The sequence below is a fragment of the Chenopodium album genome, chromosome 13 (assembly GCF_948465745.1).
Source record: "Chenopodium album chromosome 13, dcCheAlbu1.1, whole genome shotgun sequence".
In the NCBI taxonomy this organism is placed as follows: domain Eukaryota; kingdom Viridiplantae; phylum Streptophyta; class Magnoliopsida; order Caryophyllales; family Amaranthaceae; genus Chenopodium; species Chenopodium album.
In genome coordinates, this window is record NC_137846.1 from 49,783,909 (window position 1) to 49,803,919 (window position 20,011).

The 20,011-nt window shown below is 32.8% G+C and overlaps 2 protein-coding genes and 1 non-coding gene across 3 annotated transcripts; 1 reads left to right on the top strand and 2 right to left on the bottom strand.

Annotated features, from left to right (window-relative positions):
* Window positions 1-2,250: 2,250 nt before the first annotated feature.
* TRNAL-CAA (transfer RNA leucine (anticodon CAA)) lies at window positions 2,251-2,334 on the bottom strand. Its single transcript has one exon. It is a non-coding gene; the product is annotated as a tRNA-Leu (tRNA).
* Window positions 2,335-2,840: 506 nt separating this feature from the next.
* On the top strand, window positions 2,841-5,951 carry LOC145576811 (uncharacterized). Its single transcript, XM_081634516.1, has 2 exons — window positions 2,841-3,594; window positions 5,297-5,951. The coding sequence occupies exons 1-2, from the start codon at window positions 3,136-3,138 to the stop codon at window positions 5,657-5,659; spliced, it is 822 nt and encodes a 273-aa protein (XP_081490642.1). The 5' UTR covers window positions 2,841-3,135; the 3' UTR covers window positions 5,660-5,951.
* Window positions 5,952-6,662: 711 nt separating this feature from the next.
* Window positions 6,663-11,682, bottom strand: LOC145574893 (vesicle-associated protein 4-1-like). Its single transcript, XM_081632772.1, has 7 exons — window positions 11,213-11,682; window positions 10,140-10,210; window positions 9,864-9,945; window positions 9,133-9,251; window positions 7,375-7,452; window positions 7,152-7,271; window positions 6,663-6,987 (listed from the first exon to the last, which is right to left on the bottom strand). The coding sequence occupies exons 1-7, from the start codon at window positions 11,529-11,531 to the stop codon at window positions 6,925-6,927; spliced, it is 852 nt and encodes a 283-aa protein (XP_081488898.1). The 5' UTR covers window positions 11,532-11,682; the 3' UTR covers window positions 6,663-6,924.
* Window positions 11,683-20,011: the final 8,329 nt, after the last annotated feature.

Below are 20,011 nucleotides of genomic sequence, written 5' to 3' on the forward strand. Positions count from 1 at the left end.
CCTTTTTAATGTCTAAAATTGAGTACTTTTTGGGTGATGAAAGAGAGGATTAAATTGCTTCTAAGTGGGTCAACCGAAGGAGGGAGTAGGGTGTTTGGGACCCTTTTATCTTGTGGCCATTAAACACACAGAATTATGTACTTTGTGTAGGACAAATTTGTTTTGGGCCCTTTTTCTTTTTTATCATACAATCCAAAGTCATATATGGTTATGGATTAATGAGATACAATTTATCTAGGGTATATATGGCCTATTTCGATCAATGTGATTGCTCCCGGTATTTTCCTGATATTGGTTATGACGACTGTCTTTTAATTGACACGTTTATATAGATAAAGTATAAAGCACGTAGTTAATTGCTATGGTATGTAATCAATAGTAATAACTTAAAATTGAAGTACATAGTATGTAGAAATGCATGTGCGCGATACCAAATGAAGATTTATATAAACATATTTTAGCATGATTTAGGTTAAGAATTAGCTAGAAAAATGACCTTACTCATACAATTACATTAAGGGTCTGTTCTCTTACGTTGAAATTCACTTCAGTTTAGTTAAGCTCAGTTCAGTTCAGTTCAGTTCAGCTCAGCTCAGCTCAGCTCAGCTCAGCTCCTAATTTCCTTCTCTTATAAAATATTCATTTCATTTCAGTTTAGTTCAGCTCAGCTCAATTCAGTTCAGTTCAATTCAGTTCAGTTCAGCTGAGTTCAATCAATGAAAACAGACCCTAATAATATGTCATGGTTCATTATGAAGTTACTTGTCACTCAATCGATTAGTAGAAAATTATTAATAAATAAATAAATAAAAATAAAAAATAAATAAAAACTCCTAGAATAAAAATATTTTTTTCTTGAGATTAGAATAATTAGGATAAATTTTTTATTTCAGCAGGTTAAGATTATAATCCACATCAATTTTTTGTTTCTTAGGCATATTTGGAATGGATTTTTAGCCATGCACTTTTTAAATTATTTAGTGTATATTCTTGTTGGACTAGTTTCGATATAATTACTTTCAAAATGTTATATATTTACAATTTGTTAGAATAACTAAAGAACGAAGAAAGTATTTTTCATCTTAGCTAGGAGGAATTTATTACAATTTGTTAGAATTACTAAAGAACGAAGAAAGTGTGTTCTTCAATTCTTAGCTAGAAGGACACCACTAAACATAATAGTTAGTCTAGAATATTCAGATTCTATGTCAGGGAATGATTCAAAAGTCTCTTTACATGCACAAAAGAGTAGGATATTAGGTTTGTCTTTTAATTTGTAATGAAAACGAATGAGAGTTGGATTATTATTATTGTTCTTTGGATTTGAGTGTTGCTTTCTTGTGGTTGCCAATTTACATAATGATGTTTCTACAATTTTCATTTTCAAGAACTTCAATCATATACATTTTTTTATTTTTATAAAAAAAAAAGAAGCCCTAATTTTAATAAGATATGTCATTTTCTAATTCATATGTAAATGGATATATTATCGCAATTTTCAATATATTACGCACTCTAACTAACATATTTATGTGTACGTTGTGTGAGACAGTGAGAATGTAATTATGTGATGAAGATAAGTGTGTAATGGGCAACCCTAATTAACTAACACATCATGATCATCGGACTTTTAGGCTGGGAATTCATGATCCATATGGATTACGGAGTAGCTATTAAGCTATATATGGTAATTGATATAGTGGTAGCTCAAGGTGGTGCAAATGTGCAATGATGTTGACCTGAATAAAGGTGGTTGTTTAGATCAGGTTGATATGGGTAAAAGTCATTTGATAAATGTTTATAATTATATTCTATACAAACGTCGATGATGTGGAGTAAAAGAATGAGTTTCCATTGAGATGTTTTAAACACCGATTGTAATTTTTTTTGACAAAAAAATTAGTTTTGATGATTATATTAAAATAAAAGGCTATCGAAGTTAAGTAAATTTAAGGAAAAATAAGAGAGCGAGATAATGTTCTAGGTAAAGTGAACAATTTTTTAATTAACAAAATTATCAATGTTAGGTGAATTTGATAAAAATTTCAAATTCAAGAGAATGAGAAAATGTTTTTTTTTAAAGGTCTAAATTAATTGAATAAAATGTTAAAAATATGATTCTGAAAAAAAAAATCAAGACATTGAGAAAATTTTAATAGGGTTTAAATGAATTGAATTAAATGTTTAAAATAATTTTTTTGGAAAAAAAAAAAAGATAGAAACAATTTGGGAAAAAATAAATGAAAAAAATGTCAGAAGTGGGATTTGAACCCACGCCCTCTTTCGAAGACCAGAACTTGAGTCTGGCGCCTTAGACCACTCGGCCATCCTGACTTTGCTGAACATTTTATCACAATTAAAGGGTTAACTAATAATTTAATCCATAATTTTAAAATACCCCAATCTCACCGTCTTCCATAATAAGAAAGTTGAAAAAACATAGAAAATAACGCAACTTCGATGGTGTTGTTGCACCTTCCACTGCTTGGAACGTGTCACCGACTCTGTCGTGTCCCCAACAAATCTCTTACCCAACTTCATTTTTTTAATTTAATTAATTATACTATACTATATTACTATTTTTTTTCATTTTTAATCAAGCTCAAACAAAATTACACGTACAAAAACAAGAATCTCCAAAACAGAGCATCTAAACTTTATCAATGGTACCTTGAGATCAAATCGCGTTTATATTATTAACCTTTCAACTTTTTTAAACATATGCGGCTCCAAAAAGTATATATTATCTCCGTTTCTTATTACGTACAACTAAGGAATATTTTATACGAAGAAACGGAGATAGTACATATAATTATAAATAAAGTATATATTTAAAAATAAGATTTAAAATATTTGAAGACCTTTATTCTCATATTCCATCTTTAAGCCCTCATTTCTCTCTTCTCCTCACAATTCATCCTCCACCCACATTTCACAGAATCCAAAACCCACTTTCTAAGAAAACCCAAGATTTTTTTTTTTTTTTATAAAAAATATCATTTCTTACATTCCCATTTTTTCATTTTATTAAAAGAAAAAAAAAAAAAAAAAACCATTGATTCTGATCAGATCATCATATTATAATCTTGCTCTCCTCTCTTTCACGAGCCAAAACGAGGTCGTTTTGAATTCGTGATGGCTCCTCGGCTAATCTCCTGCTTCGGAAAATCAGGGCGAGCATCAAAAGGAGGTAAAAACGACGTCGCAGCAACCGCGGACGAGGCGGCGGAGGAGCAAAGAAGAGGCGGAGACAGCCCTGTATTGGTGGAGCTATTTTCATCACAAGGATGTAAAACATCTCCTGAAGCTGAGCTAGTAATATCAAGATTGGGCCGAGGAGATTTTAGTTTGGGCCAGCCCATAATTATATTGGGCTTTCATGTGGATTATTGGGATTATATGGGCTGGAAAGATCCATTTGGGTCAAGTCAATGGACTGTTAGACAAAAGGCCTATGTTGAGTCTTTACAACTTGATACCATGTTTACCCCTCAAATTGTGGTACAAGGTGGGTCCCAATGTGTTGGTAATGAAGAGGATAAACTTCTCTCTAATATTGCTAATGCTCCTAGATTTCCTTCCCCTAATTTTCAGGTTAGTTGTTCATTTCATTTTTTTTTTTTTAATTTATGTCTTTAATTTGCTAATTCTATTTTTTCTTGCCTTTCAAATGATGGTTATAATCATGCTTTTATGTATAAACATGGCCTTGTTTGGTGAATAGTTTAAAGCTGAAGCTGATTATATTAGCTGATTTTGACTAGCTTATTTTATTAGCTGATTATATAAAACTATTTGGTAATAGCTAATAGCTTAAAGTTATTTAAGTATGTGAAATGACCAATAAACTAATTGTGGGGTAGGTAGTTTAGGCAGAATTTTAAATTGAATAGGGGTCTAAGTGTCATTTCACCATATATTTATGAATAAGTTAATAAAAGGAGCTTTTTCAAAGAGAGCTTATTTAGTGGAATAAGCTCTTTAAATAAGTTTCTCACCAAACACCTTAAATTAGCTTATTTAATAGTCAATAAGCTAGTATATATTGGTCAAATAAGCTAATTTTACTCAAATAAGTTGTTTTACATGATACTGCATTAAACGTGTTGCAAACAAGTTTTGATTTATCTGTCTGTATAGGTTCATGATTATTTATTCATATTTTTAAGTTAGGTGTGGATTTATATATACATGCCTTTTATTGATTGGTTTATGTTGTAATTTGGATGAGTTTAATATAATAGATATGTCAAATTGTGAACTTAGTTTACATGAATCATTGATTATAGCCTTATAGGAGGTTTGTGGTGAACTACTGCTAGGTTGGTAATTGTCCTCGAACGTAGAAACTAGAAACAAACAAATTAAATTACTTTCAACATAAATTACAAGTAATTAATTAAATGATTCTATTTTAGATAGAGGACATTCTCTTGTTTATGCTGTGCATGTTATGCTTAAAGGCAAATAGGCAATGTCAACTTTATGCTATAAGAATTTTGTTTTTTTCCTCTCTCTTTTAAAATTCGTATATAGCCAATATAGGCCAGTTAAGATTAAGTTGCATGCACGAATATTATTTGATTAGCTAGTTATAAACTTTTATTAATAATGCATACTTTAAATATAGAAGTTTACATGCAACTATGCAACTTGTACCTCTATGTATTCTTAAATCCGCCACTGTTGTTGAGTGTTACGACCCTTAAGTGAATACACGAGACAAACATCATACAAAGCTAGGAATCCAAAATTACCGGGATGAGGTTGCCTTAATGAGTGAAATTGGACCATGGGAGGCCAGGGCCCTTGTCGAAACCCCTGGCTTCCTTCGCCTCTGTTATAGATGAAGCTAACTAGCCTATCGCGTATCCACACTCCACACAAAGTACTTATCAAGACATTAAGTAAGATAACCAAAATCGAAATCATTAGATCAAACCGGTACATGTAGCTCTGAAAGAGGGTTAATTTGCTATGGAGTACATAACAATTAATGTTTTGAATGTAGTTGAGATGACGTGACTCTTAGTGCTTACCTTACAAGTACATTTGACAAATTAACCAATGATACTCATTTCGCGACCTTTCTAAAAGTGATATGTATTGTGAGTCTTATTATAACTGTGTCATGATCGATTAGGTCCTTCATGTATAAACCATCATCTATGTGTTTGGAATCAATATATCATAAAGTAATGTATAAACTATGAACTAAAATTGGTCTTCCAATGGTAAGTAACTTGATATTGTGCATAGATGCTTAGCTAAAGTATAATACGTTTCTGTGGAGCAGGCAATCATCAAAAGACCAACACCTGAAACCTTAGAAGTTACATTCACAGGACAAATTCGGATGAAGATAGACAATCAGGGTGCTAACGTTATGGTGGCATTGTACGAGAATGGATTGATGACTGATTGTCCAAAGGGGGAGAATAAAGGCAGACTCCTCTCCAATGATTTTGTCGTTAGGAGGCTCGAGAAGCTATGCTCCCTCAAAGACACCTCTGCCAAGAAGAATATCTCAGGGACTATTAACTTTGCTCTTTGGGAGCCATTCATCAGCCACAACTGTGGTATGGCTCTCTTTGTACAGCAGAACAGCTCCCATCATATCTTTGGCTCTCAGAAATTCGACGTTCCACCAGATCTGTGATTTCGGAAGAGAAGTTTAAGGGCATTTTTACTTCTAAAGAGATGGAACAAATTCACTGATAATGTGAATGAGAAATGGCTTCTTTTTTTTGTTTCGGATTTGAAACATGATCCTAAGCCACACTATATGGCTTTGTACAGAGTTTCATTTGGGTTAGATCGATGTATTTTTGTATCATTTATGTTGGTTTTGTATCTTTGATTTGAGCTAGGGTCTGGAAGAGAGGATTGGCATTTGATGATATGATGCTATGTTTAGTACACATACTGATTTGAATATTCATCTTTGTTTATTTTGCGATCTTCTAATAACTCGTGGACGGTTTGATGTTTAAATTATCGTGTTCGTGTTATGTTAAAGGTCGAAACCATTGCTTATTAGGATACCCTTTGCATGAGGGAAACTCCAAAGAATTTACTTAAGAGCGGAATATATACGAAGTATCATTTTCAGAATATATGGTATGTTACCTCGCAAAAATATGTATAGAATACCACGAATCATTGTATACTGAGGCTGTTGGAGATATTTAAGACTTATAACGTTATTCATATGAACATATTCAGCAGAGATGGCAAAGGAGATCCTATGAGTCAATTAGATCAGTCGACAGGCACGGGATGATGCTGAATTGATTATAGCTAGGCTGTGCTTGAGCAGATATTCCATATCAGATTCTGGTATAGTTTCTAACTTTCTAAGAGCTTGTTATGGAAATCGTCTGCTCAGTTCAATATGATGTTTTTCAAAATCCGTTCCATGAACTTGTTCGAATCAAATGCTCCAACTCCATCCCACCTTGTACATTACATCGCCTCTCTGACCCTAATCAAACTACTCTAATAGCTATCAACCATTAGCTGGGAACTATGGGACTGTAAAAGACCAACCTCAGAAAAGAAACTTCATCTGAACTAGAAACCGAGATACCCTTAATGGCCTTAAGCCCTTAAGTTAATGAAAATGGATAGAGTTTGATATCTACAATGAAGCCCCCACCAGGCCACCACAATATAGCAATTATATTTCATAAAGCAAAATTCAATATCTACAATGAGAAGAATAGGTGCCCTGATAACCATCGCAAGTGATGCTTTCAGTTTCAACTAAAAAAAGGAAATGAAGCTGCCAAATTATTGTCGACTTTACACAATGATGCTTTGCATACGTCGTAAAAGCCATAACACTATCCACAAGTATTTAATTGCAAAACATTGTCATACTAAAAGATGACACTTTACCCACAAAAGTACACACTTCACAGTTCACACTGATAGATCCACTGCGTCACCCTGCTGCTGAGCTAGATATTTCTCTCTGCGCTCTTTCTGGAGTTCAAAATAATAAAGCAACAATAATCCTTGTTAGATAACATAGAAAGGATAAGAATATATTTCATTCTTTGTACGGATGTGTGTGTGTGTGTGTGTGTGTGTGTGTGTGAGTAGCAGGGAAGGGAGCATCAAACAAATTTGAGGAGACATGAACGCACCCATTCATCTATGACAAGACCTTCACCAACCACCTTTGGACCATTATCTGTTGGAGGTTTCTTCCGTGTTTCAACAGCAGCATCAGCTTCAGCCAACTGGCGTTTCAGCTTATCAAGAGCCTAGCATGAGCATGAGCATGAGCATGAGATTCATTCCAAAAAAAACCTCTAAATATGTATGCGAAGATCATAAGAAGTGAGGGCAATGAACATATAAACTCACTGAGTTAGGACGATCAGGATCCAAGAAAATTGCGCGTAATACCCGTTCTACTGTAGCCTGCTCCCTTTGTTCATCAAACTGCAGGAATGGAGAAGTGGTGAGGAGTTGGGAAAATAATTCTGAAATTAACTTTGTTTCTCACATTTATCTAATACTTGTATTAAGAAGATCGATTGCAGATCTACCAATAACATTCTAAAATTCCCACTCAACTAATTCTATACTACCATATCTTCCTATGCAAACAATGGTAACAAAAAATAAAAATAAAAAATAAGTACTAATTTGTAATTCCTCTGCAAGTATGTTACATGGACTCTGCCCCATGTGTATAGATGAAGTGTACAGGGCTTGACTTGATGTACATGTGTATTAAAGTAACAGACTAATTTTCAATAATTCAGCACAGATCTTGCTTATATTCTAATAACCAAGGATCCATATGAATGAAAAAAGTAAAATCAAGAAAACTATGTAACATATATATAGCTGCTAAACACACACACACACACATTCTTCCATAAGAGATGCATGCACGCTTTCTGGAAGAGGGAATGGTGTAAGGTAATTCTTAAACAATATTCAGTACAAGAGTCACAGAACTGAAACCCCATCCAGAATAACTTGTTTATAAAAGAGATGCAAGTGTAAGGTATACAACTGCTACTTATAAGTATCCACCTCTTCAGCAAAAAACACATTTCATTACACATTGATTCCTTGATAAAATTGAGAGTTATTATACCCACTTCCTACCACTCATTGCAGTGCACAGTCAACAACAGCATTGTATAAGCTAAAGATTTCTTCAATAGATTATAATATCCCAGACAAGGAAACAACACTAAACTAATACTAGTCAAAGATCTTCACGAGATTTGATCGACGGGGTTATCATACAGGGGGAAATTTGCGACAGGATGTTCTTGTCCAAACGAGTATTCGGCTACATAAGACCTTGGGAGAATGGGAGGGCAATAGCATCTCCAAAAACCTCTGAACCCCACCCCCCCTCCCACAAAAAAAAAAAAAAAAAAAAAAAAAAAAAAAAAAAAAAAAAAAAAAACCTCCCATATAGGCTGTGGTAATAAAGAAGTCATATTGACAAAAAAGAAATGGCACATGATTATCATAGGCAATGAAGTTCCAAGGTATGAACTACTTATGGCAACTAATGGATTCAGACATCCATTTCCTGAAGGCAAATACTTACAGCAATACCGTGGAACATGAACAGGTCCATAATATGAGTTGCTGGACCCAATGAGCAACATTGCATTGCGGCAACCATTTCAAACCTTTTGAACCCCAAATCTTCTAGAATTGCATCACCCACCAATATAGATTATAAATGGCATCCTAAGTTCCAAACTCAGATCCGTTAAATATCTATTCTACATACCCTACATCAAAAGTCTACAACACTTTTCCCTTATAGTTAGCATTCTAACTCAAATCAGTCAGGTATCCACCCTAAATGGATAATGTCAATTGGAATTAAGCTTCAGAAATCCCAACTTTGTAACTTTAGTTTGATTGTTGCCTCTTATTTGCTGACAAAATCAAAGAAAGTCCAATTCAAGAACTTCTACTCCACAAGGTGAGAGGCTTTAAAATGTTTTATTAAGCCATAAGCTATAGCCAGAACAACTAGTCTATAAGTACTCAATTAATCAGGAGAGTAAAATTCAAGCAATAAGAGAAGCAATTTAAAGGCCAGGTAAAAGTCCACCGCTAATGGAAGAGCAATATCCTCACCAGCTCAGGTGCATATTCTGTTTCTTCTTTCACCTTTAAACTCATAATCTTAAATTTAACCTTCTTCTTGAGGTCTTGCATTTTCTCGTTATTCTCTGGTTGCTCCATGAACTTAAAGACTGCCAAATTCAAAACAAAAAATTAGGGTTTTCTTATATGCACTGTCCCAATGTTATGTGAAATTAAACATCATGATCTTGCTTTTAGACAATTCTATACAATGCCCTTATGGTTTGACAACTACATAAGCTTATTGCTGCCAACTTTGTAATAAATTGTATTTCTAATGAAACATTAAAAGCAATATGCATATAAATAAGCTCATATGATCACTTTAATTTGACTGTTGTGAGGTGATGGAAATTTTCCTTCCATAACTGCAAGGGTAATTAATATGTAGTACGGAGTACATGGTAAGAAAATCCCATCACCTCAAAATAATCCTGAAAAGGTAAGTAGATAGGCTTACTTATGTTTAAAAAGCTTCGAATTTTTTACTAACGGAACTTGTCAATGGAGAGTTGACCTCAAGGATAAAGCTTATGCAAATCTAAAACCATAGTGGTATAGTCTAGAATAGTCTAAAAGCAAGGGGAAAATGTTGAATTTAATACATACACAAGATCATTACGAAGAAAATCCCCATCAAAAAAGGGCCACAAAGTATGAAAAGACGCCATGGAAAAAAATTGTTGTCAATGAATCTAAGGAGAAGATCATGACAATATTACCAGTTGCTATAATACTTTCTCCAGGGGCAAGAATACCACCAGGTGGGCGCATGTAGCAACTTTTTGGTGCAGTTGTTTGAAACTGAGACAGAATGGCAATGCAAAAAAAAAACCATTTTAGTGGTAGTTAAAATAGTTAGAGATAAAAATTGCCAACGAAAAGGCTGTTCGGGTGTTCATCCAACTTAATACTTGCTTAAAAAAAAACCAATTAGAAATTGCAATTACATAGATTTGTAACCGCCATGATCCATGGAAACTGAAAAGAAGTGATACCTTGAAAGCTGCATGGGATTTGCTAGTGTTCTTGATTCTCACTGCACTCTTAACTTGTTTTCCTGGTTCATCTTCAAACATTCACAAAACAAGCATCACATTAGACGAAAGAGAACACAAGGAGAAAAAACCCTAAATTGCATAAACATCACTACATCAGTGTTTTTTTAACTTTCCAAATTCCAACCTAGCACTAAATAAGCTTCTTCCTAGCACAAGTATACTAATAGAAACCACTTTCAATCCATTACAGTAATGTAAGCTGAAAATATTCTCTCCAATTTTAAACGCAACCATTTCCTGTTACTAATAAAACGTAAATTTTATGCAACAAAGTTAATTAGGAACAACATAACAACCAGCTCCTCCTGTATTAAAAAGGTTAATCATGATTATAGATGTAAATTCAGTTAAGAAGAGTAATCAAGATGAACAAATTCATCTTCTAAACAAAGAAACCGAAATGACAAGCTTCATCATGAAAATCACAACTAATCCAAGGCTACAACTAAATCACCAACCTAATACAATACGTCAATACATCAAACCTACAACCAAATCTTATCCGCGAAACTCCAGCATAAAATTCTCTCCAAAGTACATTATAAAGAAAGGTCTAAACAGCTTTAAATTAAAGCAACCAAATAATCAAATCCCCGAATTGTTCTTTGATACCTCCTAAACACCAGTCTACAATCATTCAAGCATAGCACAAGCTCTTTTTATAACTATGTCATTCCTTTATTCAGCAACTTTTAACACAACACTTAAATTCAAAGTAACATTCATTCTTAAATACCTACCATATAAAACTAAACATTAATTTAACTTCAATTAATTTAACAAACCAAATATCACAAATTCACAAATAATATTCAAAATAGATATCATCCTTAAATACCTACCATATAAAACTGAAAAAAGTAACTTCAATTAAGCTCAAATTCTCATTCAACATTACACTAACAAACCAAACATCACAAATTCACAAATAAAATTCCAAAATTACAAACAACAAACACAAAATCAACCTCAACAAATTCAAATCAACTTCAAAAAACAAAGAAACTCACAAGGAAAATACAAATTATTCGGAGGATCAAGGCGAAGCCGACGTTTCGCCGGAAGTAAAGAACGAGCAACAGAAGAAACCGTCGGTTTCGGCCTCGCACCAGCAGCACCGCCACTACCACCGCCGCCAATTCCGTGATGATTACCGTCATAATTATTGCGATAATTATGACTACTCTGATGAAGTTGTTGAGTAGAAGAAGACGAAGAAGATGTATGATTAGTAGCAGAAGTACTACTAGTAGACTGCCAGAAATTACAGAGCTTCCATAGCTTAACTTCTGAGGTATGGTTACTTCCGCCGGAAGTTGCCGACGCCATTTTCGCCGCCGATTGGAGGAATTAGGGTTCCGGTGATCAGAGAATCCGGTGAAATTGGGTTGATTTTTTTGGTTTTTGAGATTTTCTCTCTCCTCTGAATAATAATTTGGCCGTGTAGAAAGGATTGACAAGTTGAAGAGAGAGAAAGAGACGGAAATGGAACAGTTCAGACTTCAGAGTTGGTTACTTCCTTTTTCTTATTTTTTTTTTTGTTTTATTTATTTAATTAATTGTAATCGCGTTGGAAAAGGGGGTTGAAGTTAATATTGACTTTTAATCTAGTCCAAAAATAAAGGAAATAAATAAATAATGGCTTTTGGTAAAGTTCGTGTGAAATTCAAGCACTAGAGAAGTAGACAAGTCACAAATCCTTTTAATTACATGATTGCTAAACGCAACCTCTAGTTACTACTATACACCCCTCCTAAATACCATAAATACCCTTCTAAGCTAAAATCATCTTCACGACATTTCTGCCTGCTTTTCTTTCCACCTTCTTCCACACCTAATTTCCAGAAATTTATACCTTTGTTTATTTGAATTACTCACATAATCAATTAGCGAACAATATTCCGAGATCTAATGAATATGAACACGAATCGGATGAAGTTGGGTGACACACGAAATAGGCTCAATCATTTCATACAATTTGAACGAAATATTAAAAAGTGGTTTTATTTTTTTTTTATTTTTTTTAAGGATGAAAAGTGGTTTTATTGATTCTACACATAATAGATTCGTATGATTCTTATCAAATTTGAAGAGGCTAATGTAAAAATCATTACCCATTGCAAATTCAATGTATTTTAAGTTAAATTAATGCACTCTTGTTATTAGAGATTACTTGAGAGGAAAAAAAATATAAAATGGTTATTTTCTCCCTACATCTAATAAATGAGTGGAATAGAGGCTGCGCTAAGTAAAGTCAAGTTGCGTTTAGCACTCCCCTTTAATTATTCCATCATGATAGTCCCTTATGGCTTTATGGGTAATTTTCACGAGAATTAATAACACAATAAAAATTACTCCTTCCATCTCTTATTAGATGTCTACTTTTATTTATTATGTGAGTAATAAATGATAGAAATAAGCACATAATAAAGGGACGGAGGGAGTATTAAAAATACATTGGAAAAATAAATTTACATTGAGTATGCAAAAAATGAGAGAGAGAAAGTAATAAAAGTAAATTGAAAAGCAAAATTTACATGAAAAAGTTAAATTTGCACAAATATTGTTGTAAATTGTAAAGAATTTTGATAAAAAAAAAATTAATATTAATGTTATTTGAAAAAAAACAAATGAGATTATTATTTTGAAATTTAAAATTAGTCGGACTATCAATAAGAGACGGAGGGAGTATCTTGAATGAATAATGAATTGTATCAATATACTCCCATTTATTCATTTGTATTATGCTTTTGATTAAGTTAAATTATGTTGAAACACTCGTGAGAGGTGCTGAGGTAGTAATTGTTGGTAAAACAACTGTTGAAATCAATAACAAACAATAAAAGATTAGAACTTTCCTGGATTGAAGATCTCAAACTCACAGTCGCACCGTGGAACAATAATCCACTGCCTTAGAAGCGAAATACGCCACCACCGGTACAAGTTTCCTAGTGACGCACGCCCCCCAAGTTTAACGCAACTCTCTCCGTAATCCGTGCACCTGAACTCGAAGAGTGGAATTGCTCAAGAACTGTTCAGATCTCAAAAGGTAGGTTTGTGTTTTCGGCTAGATTAGTGAATAATGTCACGAAAAGGTAAGACTCGTATTTATATGAGTCCTAGAAAAGGAAACACGTAATCAAACCGACCTAGGAAAAAAGGCGGGCCCGATCGGGCGCGAGATCAGGTTTTTCCAGACGTAGTGTCGCGCCCGGTCGGGCGGACACCGCCTGGTCGGGCGATCTGAAATCCCCATTCCGAGCGAGCCATCTGGCGAAGCCGCCTGATCGAGCTCGTCAAAAACTTGAGTCCGCCGCCCGGTCGGGCGAAGCCCGCCCGATCGGGCGCGAGAGATCTCGTAGAAAAACTCTTGTCCGCCGCCCGATCGGGCGCGAGAGTTCCCGATTTTTCCTTGACCACCTTCGCCCGATCGGGCGAGAGCCGCCCGATCAGGCGCGAGTCATCCGATTGCATTACTATTTCCAACAGTAATCCAGTCAATGATTTTCAGCGTGGCTTAGTCAATTTTAGACATGTAGTTATGAAGTATGTACGCCACTAGATTCAAGTTGGGTTTGGTTTAATGTTAGAAACTACGAGTATATTTTTACAAGACAAAATCTTTTTCACAAATTTAAATTTTTGGCTTGGGGTAATTAGTATTTCTTTCTCAAATATCTATTCCTATTTTGCCCCATATGACTTTTTACGTTTTTCGAAATGCGTGCTAAAACTTATATATCTTCGTTTCCATAAGCGTAAAAATTATAAAAACTTAATATTAATAAAATATTCAATTAAACGAGTTCAATAAGATCTCACATGCCTATATTTTCTCTTATTAATTAATAAGAACTTATGGTCAAAGTTATTAAAAGTTGACCCATATATATTGAGTTATGGGGCAAAAAAAAAAGTGACAAAGGGAGTACAAGCTTCTTTTTATTACACCTTTTTTTTTTTTTTTTTTTTTTATTAAAGAAGTTTCGAATTGATTAAACATTCTCTTATTTGTTAGGCTATTAGTTACCTCTAGCTCCAAGTTTGATTTGATAAGGAAATCCACCTCTTTAACTACACCTAGTTAATCTTTAATCTTTAGTCAAGGTGTGGAAAATATACCTAAAGAATCTCTCTTCACGAGAAAATCTTAATGAGGAAGAACTATTTTCATTATAAAATATTGTACAAGTATTCGATTACACTTGTACAACTTGCTATTGGCTCGTTTAGTATCACTGTGTTTTCAGTTACTCCTAGTTTTTTTTTTAGGTCGTGCGTTATATATTCATTTAAAAAAATAATACAAAGTAATTAGTTAAACTCAGTTAAACCTATTAATACAATCATGATTTTATAAAGTGACAAGTGCACTATATTTTTTTTTCAAAGAAAAACAGCTAACAAAAATCAAAAAGTACTCCATAAATGAACGAGCTGGTTCAAGACTACAAACCAAAGGCCCAAAGCACTGTGGCCCAGTTCCTCAAAACAAAAATTAGCACTACTTCCTTACATGTGGTATATTTGGAACTTTGACAACATTCACTATTTCACTACATAATTTCTTCCATATCATAACATATACTCCGTAATCCGTAATGCAATTCCCGAAAAAAATAAAATAAAATCCGTAATGCAATACTTTATACATGTAGATCAAGACTAACACTACATTATTCGTGTAATTTAAACGAGTAATGCGACAACTAAATTTCATATTAAGAATATATAACGACGGTAACACACACAGCTAGAGTACTCCTTAGTCGTCCTCAATCAGGACCCCAAAAAATCAATTGGAGAAGAGCGTAGGCCTTCTCTTCTTCCTTCAATCGCCATCCGTTTCTCAAATTACCCGAGCTTGTAACATTAGTAGCATGATCATCACCAACATGACAATCTTTACTACCAATATTAGCAGTATTTTTCAATTCACTATTAGGGTTGGCAATATTCTTCTGCATAGCCTTAAACGCTGCCTCAAATTTGCACTTTCTTCCATTATTCAAATCACCCATCTCCAAATAATTAAAAGAGTAAATTAAATTTCTCTAAAAATGACCCAAAATTTTGTTATATGAGTTGGTAATATATATGGGTCCAAAGTGGTATATATATAATAAATTAAGGTAGGGTACATTATGAAATTAATAAAAGTAACGATGTTCCAGTTGGTTCTTATTAAAAAAAAAAAGGGTGAGACATGGTTTGACGATAATTCTGTGGTCATTGTTAAATTATTAAGGTGTGTTTTTTGACTTTTAAGTTGCTTAATTATTGCATTGGGTCCTAGCTTAGTCTCAAACCCCCGGATTTATGGATAATGGTTTTCGATTGCAGCTGAATTTCGTTGGTTTTGTTATAGAAGTGTCAAAAAAAGATATAAATGACTCAAATACTTTTTGTCTCTACTCTGATGTTTTTGTCTCTTTCGGAGTCCAAATAATTCACGTAAAATGAACAATATATAATTCTCCGTGATAAAATAAAGGGAATTTCCAAAGTATATACGAGTACACAATAAGATTTATATGACCATTTTAAAATCATTTTGCACTTTGAGAAAAAAATTTGATGATTTTTAAATTTGTGGAGTTTGAAAATTTTTCTTTAGGGTTCAATGTTTCCCTATTTATATTTTTTGATGGGGGTTTTTAATAAATTTGGTAGCAAATGGGTTGAATAATATGTATGATTGTAGTTTAACTTGTGTTCATGAACATGCGTTTGATGAATTCAATTTTAAAATATACGAGTATTTGTGTTTTATAGATCCTTATTATTGTAGATGTCGTATGATCTGATTATTATTTAATGATATTATTATTTTTCGTTCAAAAAAAAAAATATTTGTTATTTGGGACAAGGGGAAACGCAAGGCCTGTTCTGTTCAGGTTAATTTCAATTCAGTTCAATTCATCTCCAATCAGTTCAGTTTAGTTTAGCTCCAATTAGTTCAGCTCAGTTAGATCAGTTCCTAATTTTCTTCTCTCTTAAACAATTCATTTCACCTCTATCCAGTTCAGTTCAACCCCAATTAGTTTTAGTCTAGTCCCAATCTGTTTAGTTCAATTGTTTTTAGTAAATCGGAACAGACTCTCAAATAGTTGGTTATATGGTAAAACATTTGTAAAAATATTTCATATTAACCATTTGGGCCTTGTTTTCTTGATTGGGCTTTAATTGTTTGCCACTTACAAATTGAACATTGTCCATTCGAACATATCAGTAGATCACTTTGTTCAATACCAACAACTACTCTTCAACATGGACGTTTGTAATTTTTAATTAGTGCATTAATAGTTTTGTCACATAAACTACACCAGTATTATCATTTTTCTAAATCTGTAGTTAATAAGATTGTTTATTAGGATTAATCCATAAAGTTTCAAGTTTCTCAGTAATTAGCTCCTTGAATCCCTTAAACTCGGTTTACAACATATTCCACGCCTCACTGGCCGTTGTTGCAGCCATAATAATCCTAGCAAAGATTGTCATGTTAACTCCTTGGTGGATCAAAGTTAAGGCAGTAACAACTTAACGTATGGTTTTGTTGTACACTTTTCTCATCAAGAATTGGGATTGATGTTGATGGATTAAGAGTGGCCGGGTAGCTAGAAAGGAGTGAATAAGGCATATTTGATTCCATGTCTAGTACAATCTTGTGTTAGCGAATTTTTTTTGAGGTTTATTGATGAAATAAAGGTTTTAAAAGAACAAAGTAACCATCATAAGTAGGCAATCAAGCGCGCACACATGAGTCAGTGCAAGGAGATGCACTCTCTAGAATTATCTAGACCTCTTCCTTTAATTCCTTTAATCTCTTATTGACAAGTTCACGTGTTCGTGTCAATTTCAGTATTTTCATGTCTTAGCTAAATTTTTTGGGTTTTTGTTATGTAAACTTGTGTTAATCATCCTGTTTAATTTTTATTTTTTTTTTTATTTATTTATTTATTTTTTTTTTTGACGGGTGAATGTTTATGTTTACAAATAAGACCGGATTGATAAAAAAATTATTCTAACCGATCAAATCAAATCTAGCCAAATCCAATTTAGTCTGATTGTCCAATTATCAGGAATTTAATTTTTTCCTTTGTATCAATCTTTTGTTATTCATCTAATTCGGTCCAGTCCAATCTGGTTTTGGACTTGGACTGATATACATCCTATCTATGATATTAATCGGTACAAATCGTACAATTTGTACAAAATAAATATTTGGACAATATTCTTTACAAATTTAACACAGTCAGTCAATCAATTATTACATTATACTAAAGGCGAAACATAGAGAACACTTGACAAAATATTGTAAAATATTTTCCCTCCAAAACCACTTACTAAAAAAAACTTATATTCTAATAAAATTATAACTTTTAGTTTGTATAAAATCTAAAATAAATGTCCTTAAATATCAAATTGCCCATTATAACTATTATATAGTTAATTAATTTCTTTCACAATATTTCATACTTTTTTACTACTAAGTCTATTTATAATATTTATATCCATTATTTTTGGTAAAATTTATTGTCATTAGAATTATTTAACAGCCGTGCACGGGGTTTAATCTAATAGTTGCATAAAACATAACAAGTGTTGTTATGTTGGTGCATAAATGAGGAGACTATCGCATAAATTTAGATTCTTGAATCCCAATTTATAAAAAGTGGCATTAAAAAAGTTGCCAACATAATAAGAAACAGAGAATAAAAATAAAAACAGTGGAAATGCAACACGTAAAGCTTCAAGAACAGAAATTTATTGATGAACTATTTTTCATACAGTATACATAAATTTATAAAACCAAACATAACTCGGACTTTATTTCAAAAGCCGAGTATGACTTGGGTATTAACATTTCTTTTCCGGGAGAATGACTTTATCAGACCTCAACCATTACGGTTTCTTAAACCACTATTTGCAAGCGAAGCACTTTGAGACTGATTAAAACATAAGGGGATACCACCCCCAGACACCCTCATTTGGTAAGATTCGAACTTCATAAGAAATGTACCAAGTGAGTCAAGCCATGCTTTGTATGACTCGATGTAGTATATACAAAAATACTACAACAACAACAACAACAACAACAAAAAGAAAGAAAAAGAAGAAACTAATTAGGACCCCAACAACTCAAGTACATAACAGTCCTAAGAGACTCTTCAGATTGTTTCAACTTTTCATCTTTCATCTTCTTAGAAACCATTGCAGAAGAATTAGAAGATAACTTCTTAGCTTGAGAATAAGATCTAATATTACTCTTCAAATGTTGATGAATACATCTAATTGGGTAATTCCATCTTGCAATTCCTTGATCTTTCAATGCTTCTACTGCTGCAATACTTGCTGCTACTGCCCATTTCATTCCTGGTGATGAACTCATCTTTTTGTTTTGAGAATTTGATGAAATAAAAACAGAGATTTTTGTGTATGAGTTTGCTTGTAACTTTGTATGATGTTTTTGTTTGTGATTTGGTTGAATGATTTGAGAAATGAAGACTGAAGAGTGGTATTTATATAGTTGAGAGAAAATAAGGCGGTTGGAAATTCAGTGGGAAAAAGTTGATGGTTTTTTGTGAAATACCAGAGGAATTTTCACATGGTTTGTGGGAGTTAAAGTTTATTGCAGAAAAAGCCTAAAAAATGGGGAAAATGACAAAAAATGCCGCAAATTTTTGTGTGGTTTGTTGCAAAAGGATAAATTAGCTTATATTATACAGTACTGTACATATTTATACGAGTTGTACTATTATAGTAGTACTTGGACTGACTAATAAAACTCGTAGTTTAAAGTACGAGTAGTTGATGCAGTTCCTTCCTGGAAATTGCGTGTAATAAAGTACGAGTATTAGTAGATTTTCTTCAAATTGCGTGTAATAAAAGTGCTAGTGTATCATGATCTAAGATTTTATGATTGGCCACTGCCCACTAGGCATGTGTATAGTTTATAATGTATAGTTTATTGTGTAATTAAGCAATGAGATAAACTTCTAAGAGTTAAATATATATTAAGGGGAAAAATAAGTAAAAATGCATCTTATAATACCTTGTACCTGGTGTATTTTTTTGTTCTTGTAATCTTGATGATCAACTCTCGATTTTATTTAGAGGGGTCTGAGCATAACTATCCAAACATCTGAATAGTCGAAGATCTATTCACAATTAATTAGATATTAATTTTGGATATTAGATAGCTATTCTGATATTAATTTTCGGATTTTTGAAATCTCCAATTCAGATATCTGATTATATTCGGATATCCAAATATTGTGTCGCAGTTCATGTGTTTAAACCCCTTGATAGGGTGACCCTTAAAGTTGTGTACATTAAAAAAAAAAAAAAAAAAAAGAAAGAAAGAAAGAAAAGAAAAAATTAATCTAAAAATTTCTCATTTATTGTAGAATTGTTGACAATTACATGTAAATGATTTCCTCAATATCATTTAGCTTTTAATACATTCAAGCTCTCTTTGCTACTACAACTTATTTTGTATAAATCAATTTCACTAATAATTGGAATAATATTGAATTAACCGATGGTCAAATACACCTAAAAAAATTAACTCGAACTTATCAAATAAATTAATTCAACATCTTGTAAAAAAAATAAAATTAATTCAACATGAATCAAGTCGATCTTATATGAATGACCAATTTGTGAAATGCTCTATTGAACTTATAATTAAGATGAATCATGATATGATTCAAGACATATTTTATTTACCTTATTTTCACTTATTTCAGGTCTAGTAAGTTTAAATAAGTAAAAATCAGGTGAATTGAACACACCCTTCAGAGAAT

Excerpts from the sequence above, each read along its gene's own strand:
- LOC145576811 (XM_081634516.1), top strand. The coding sequence starts at position 3,136 with ATGGCTCCTCGGCTAATCTCCTGCTTCGGAAAATCAGGGCGAGCATCA. Across the intron at positions 3,595-5,296 it reads TTCCTTCCCCTAATTTTCAG|GCAATCATCAAAAGACCAAC; the intron begins GTTAGTTGTTCA and ends TCTGTGGAGCAG.
- LOC145574893 (XM_081632772.1), bottom strand. The coding sequence starts at position 11,531 with ATGGCGTCGGCAACTTCCGGCGGAAGTAACCATACCTCAGAAGTTAAG. Across the intron at positions 10,211-11,212 it reads GAATAATTTGTATTTTCCTT|ATGAACCAGGAAAACAAGTT; the intron begins GTGAGTTTCTTT and ends GAATGTTTGAAG. Across the intron at positions 9,946-10,139 it reads AATCCCATGCAGCTTTCAAG|TTTCAAACAACTGCACCAAA; the intron begins GTATCACTTCTT and ends ATTCTGTCTCAG.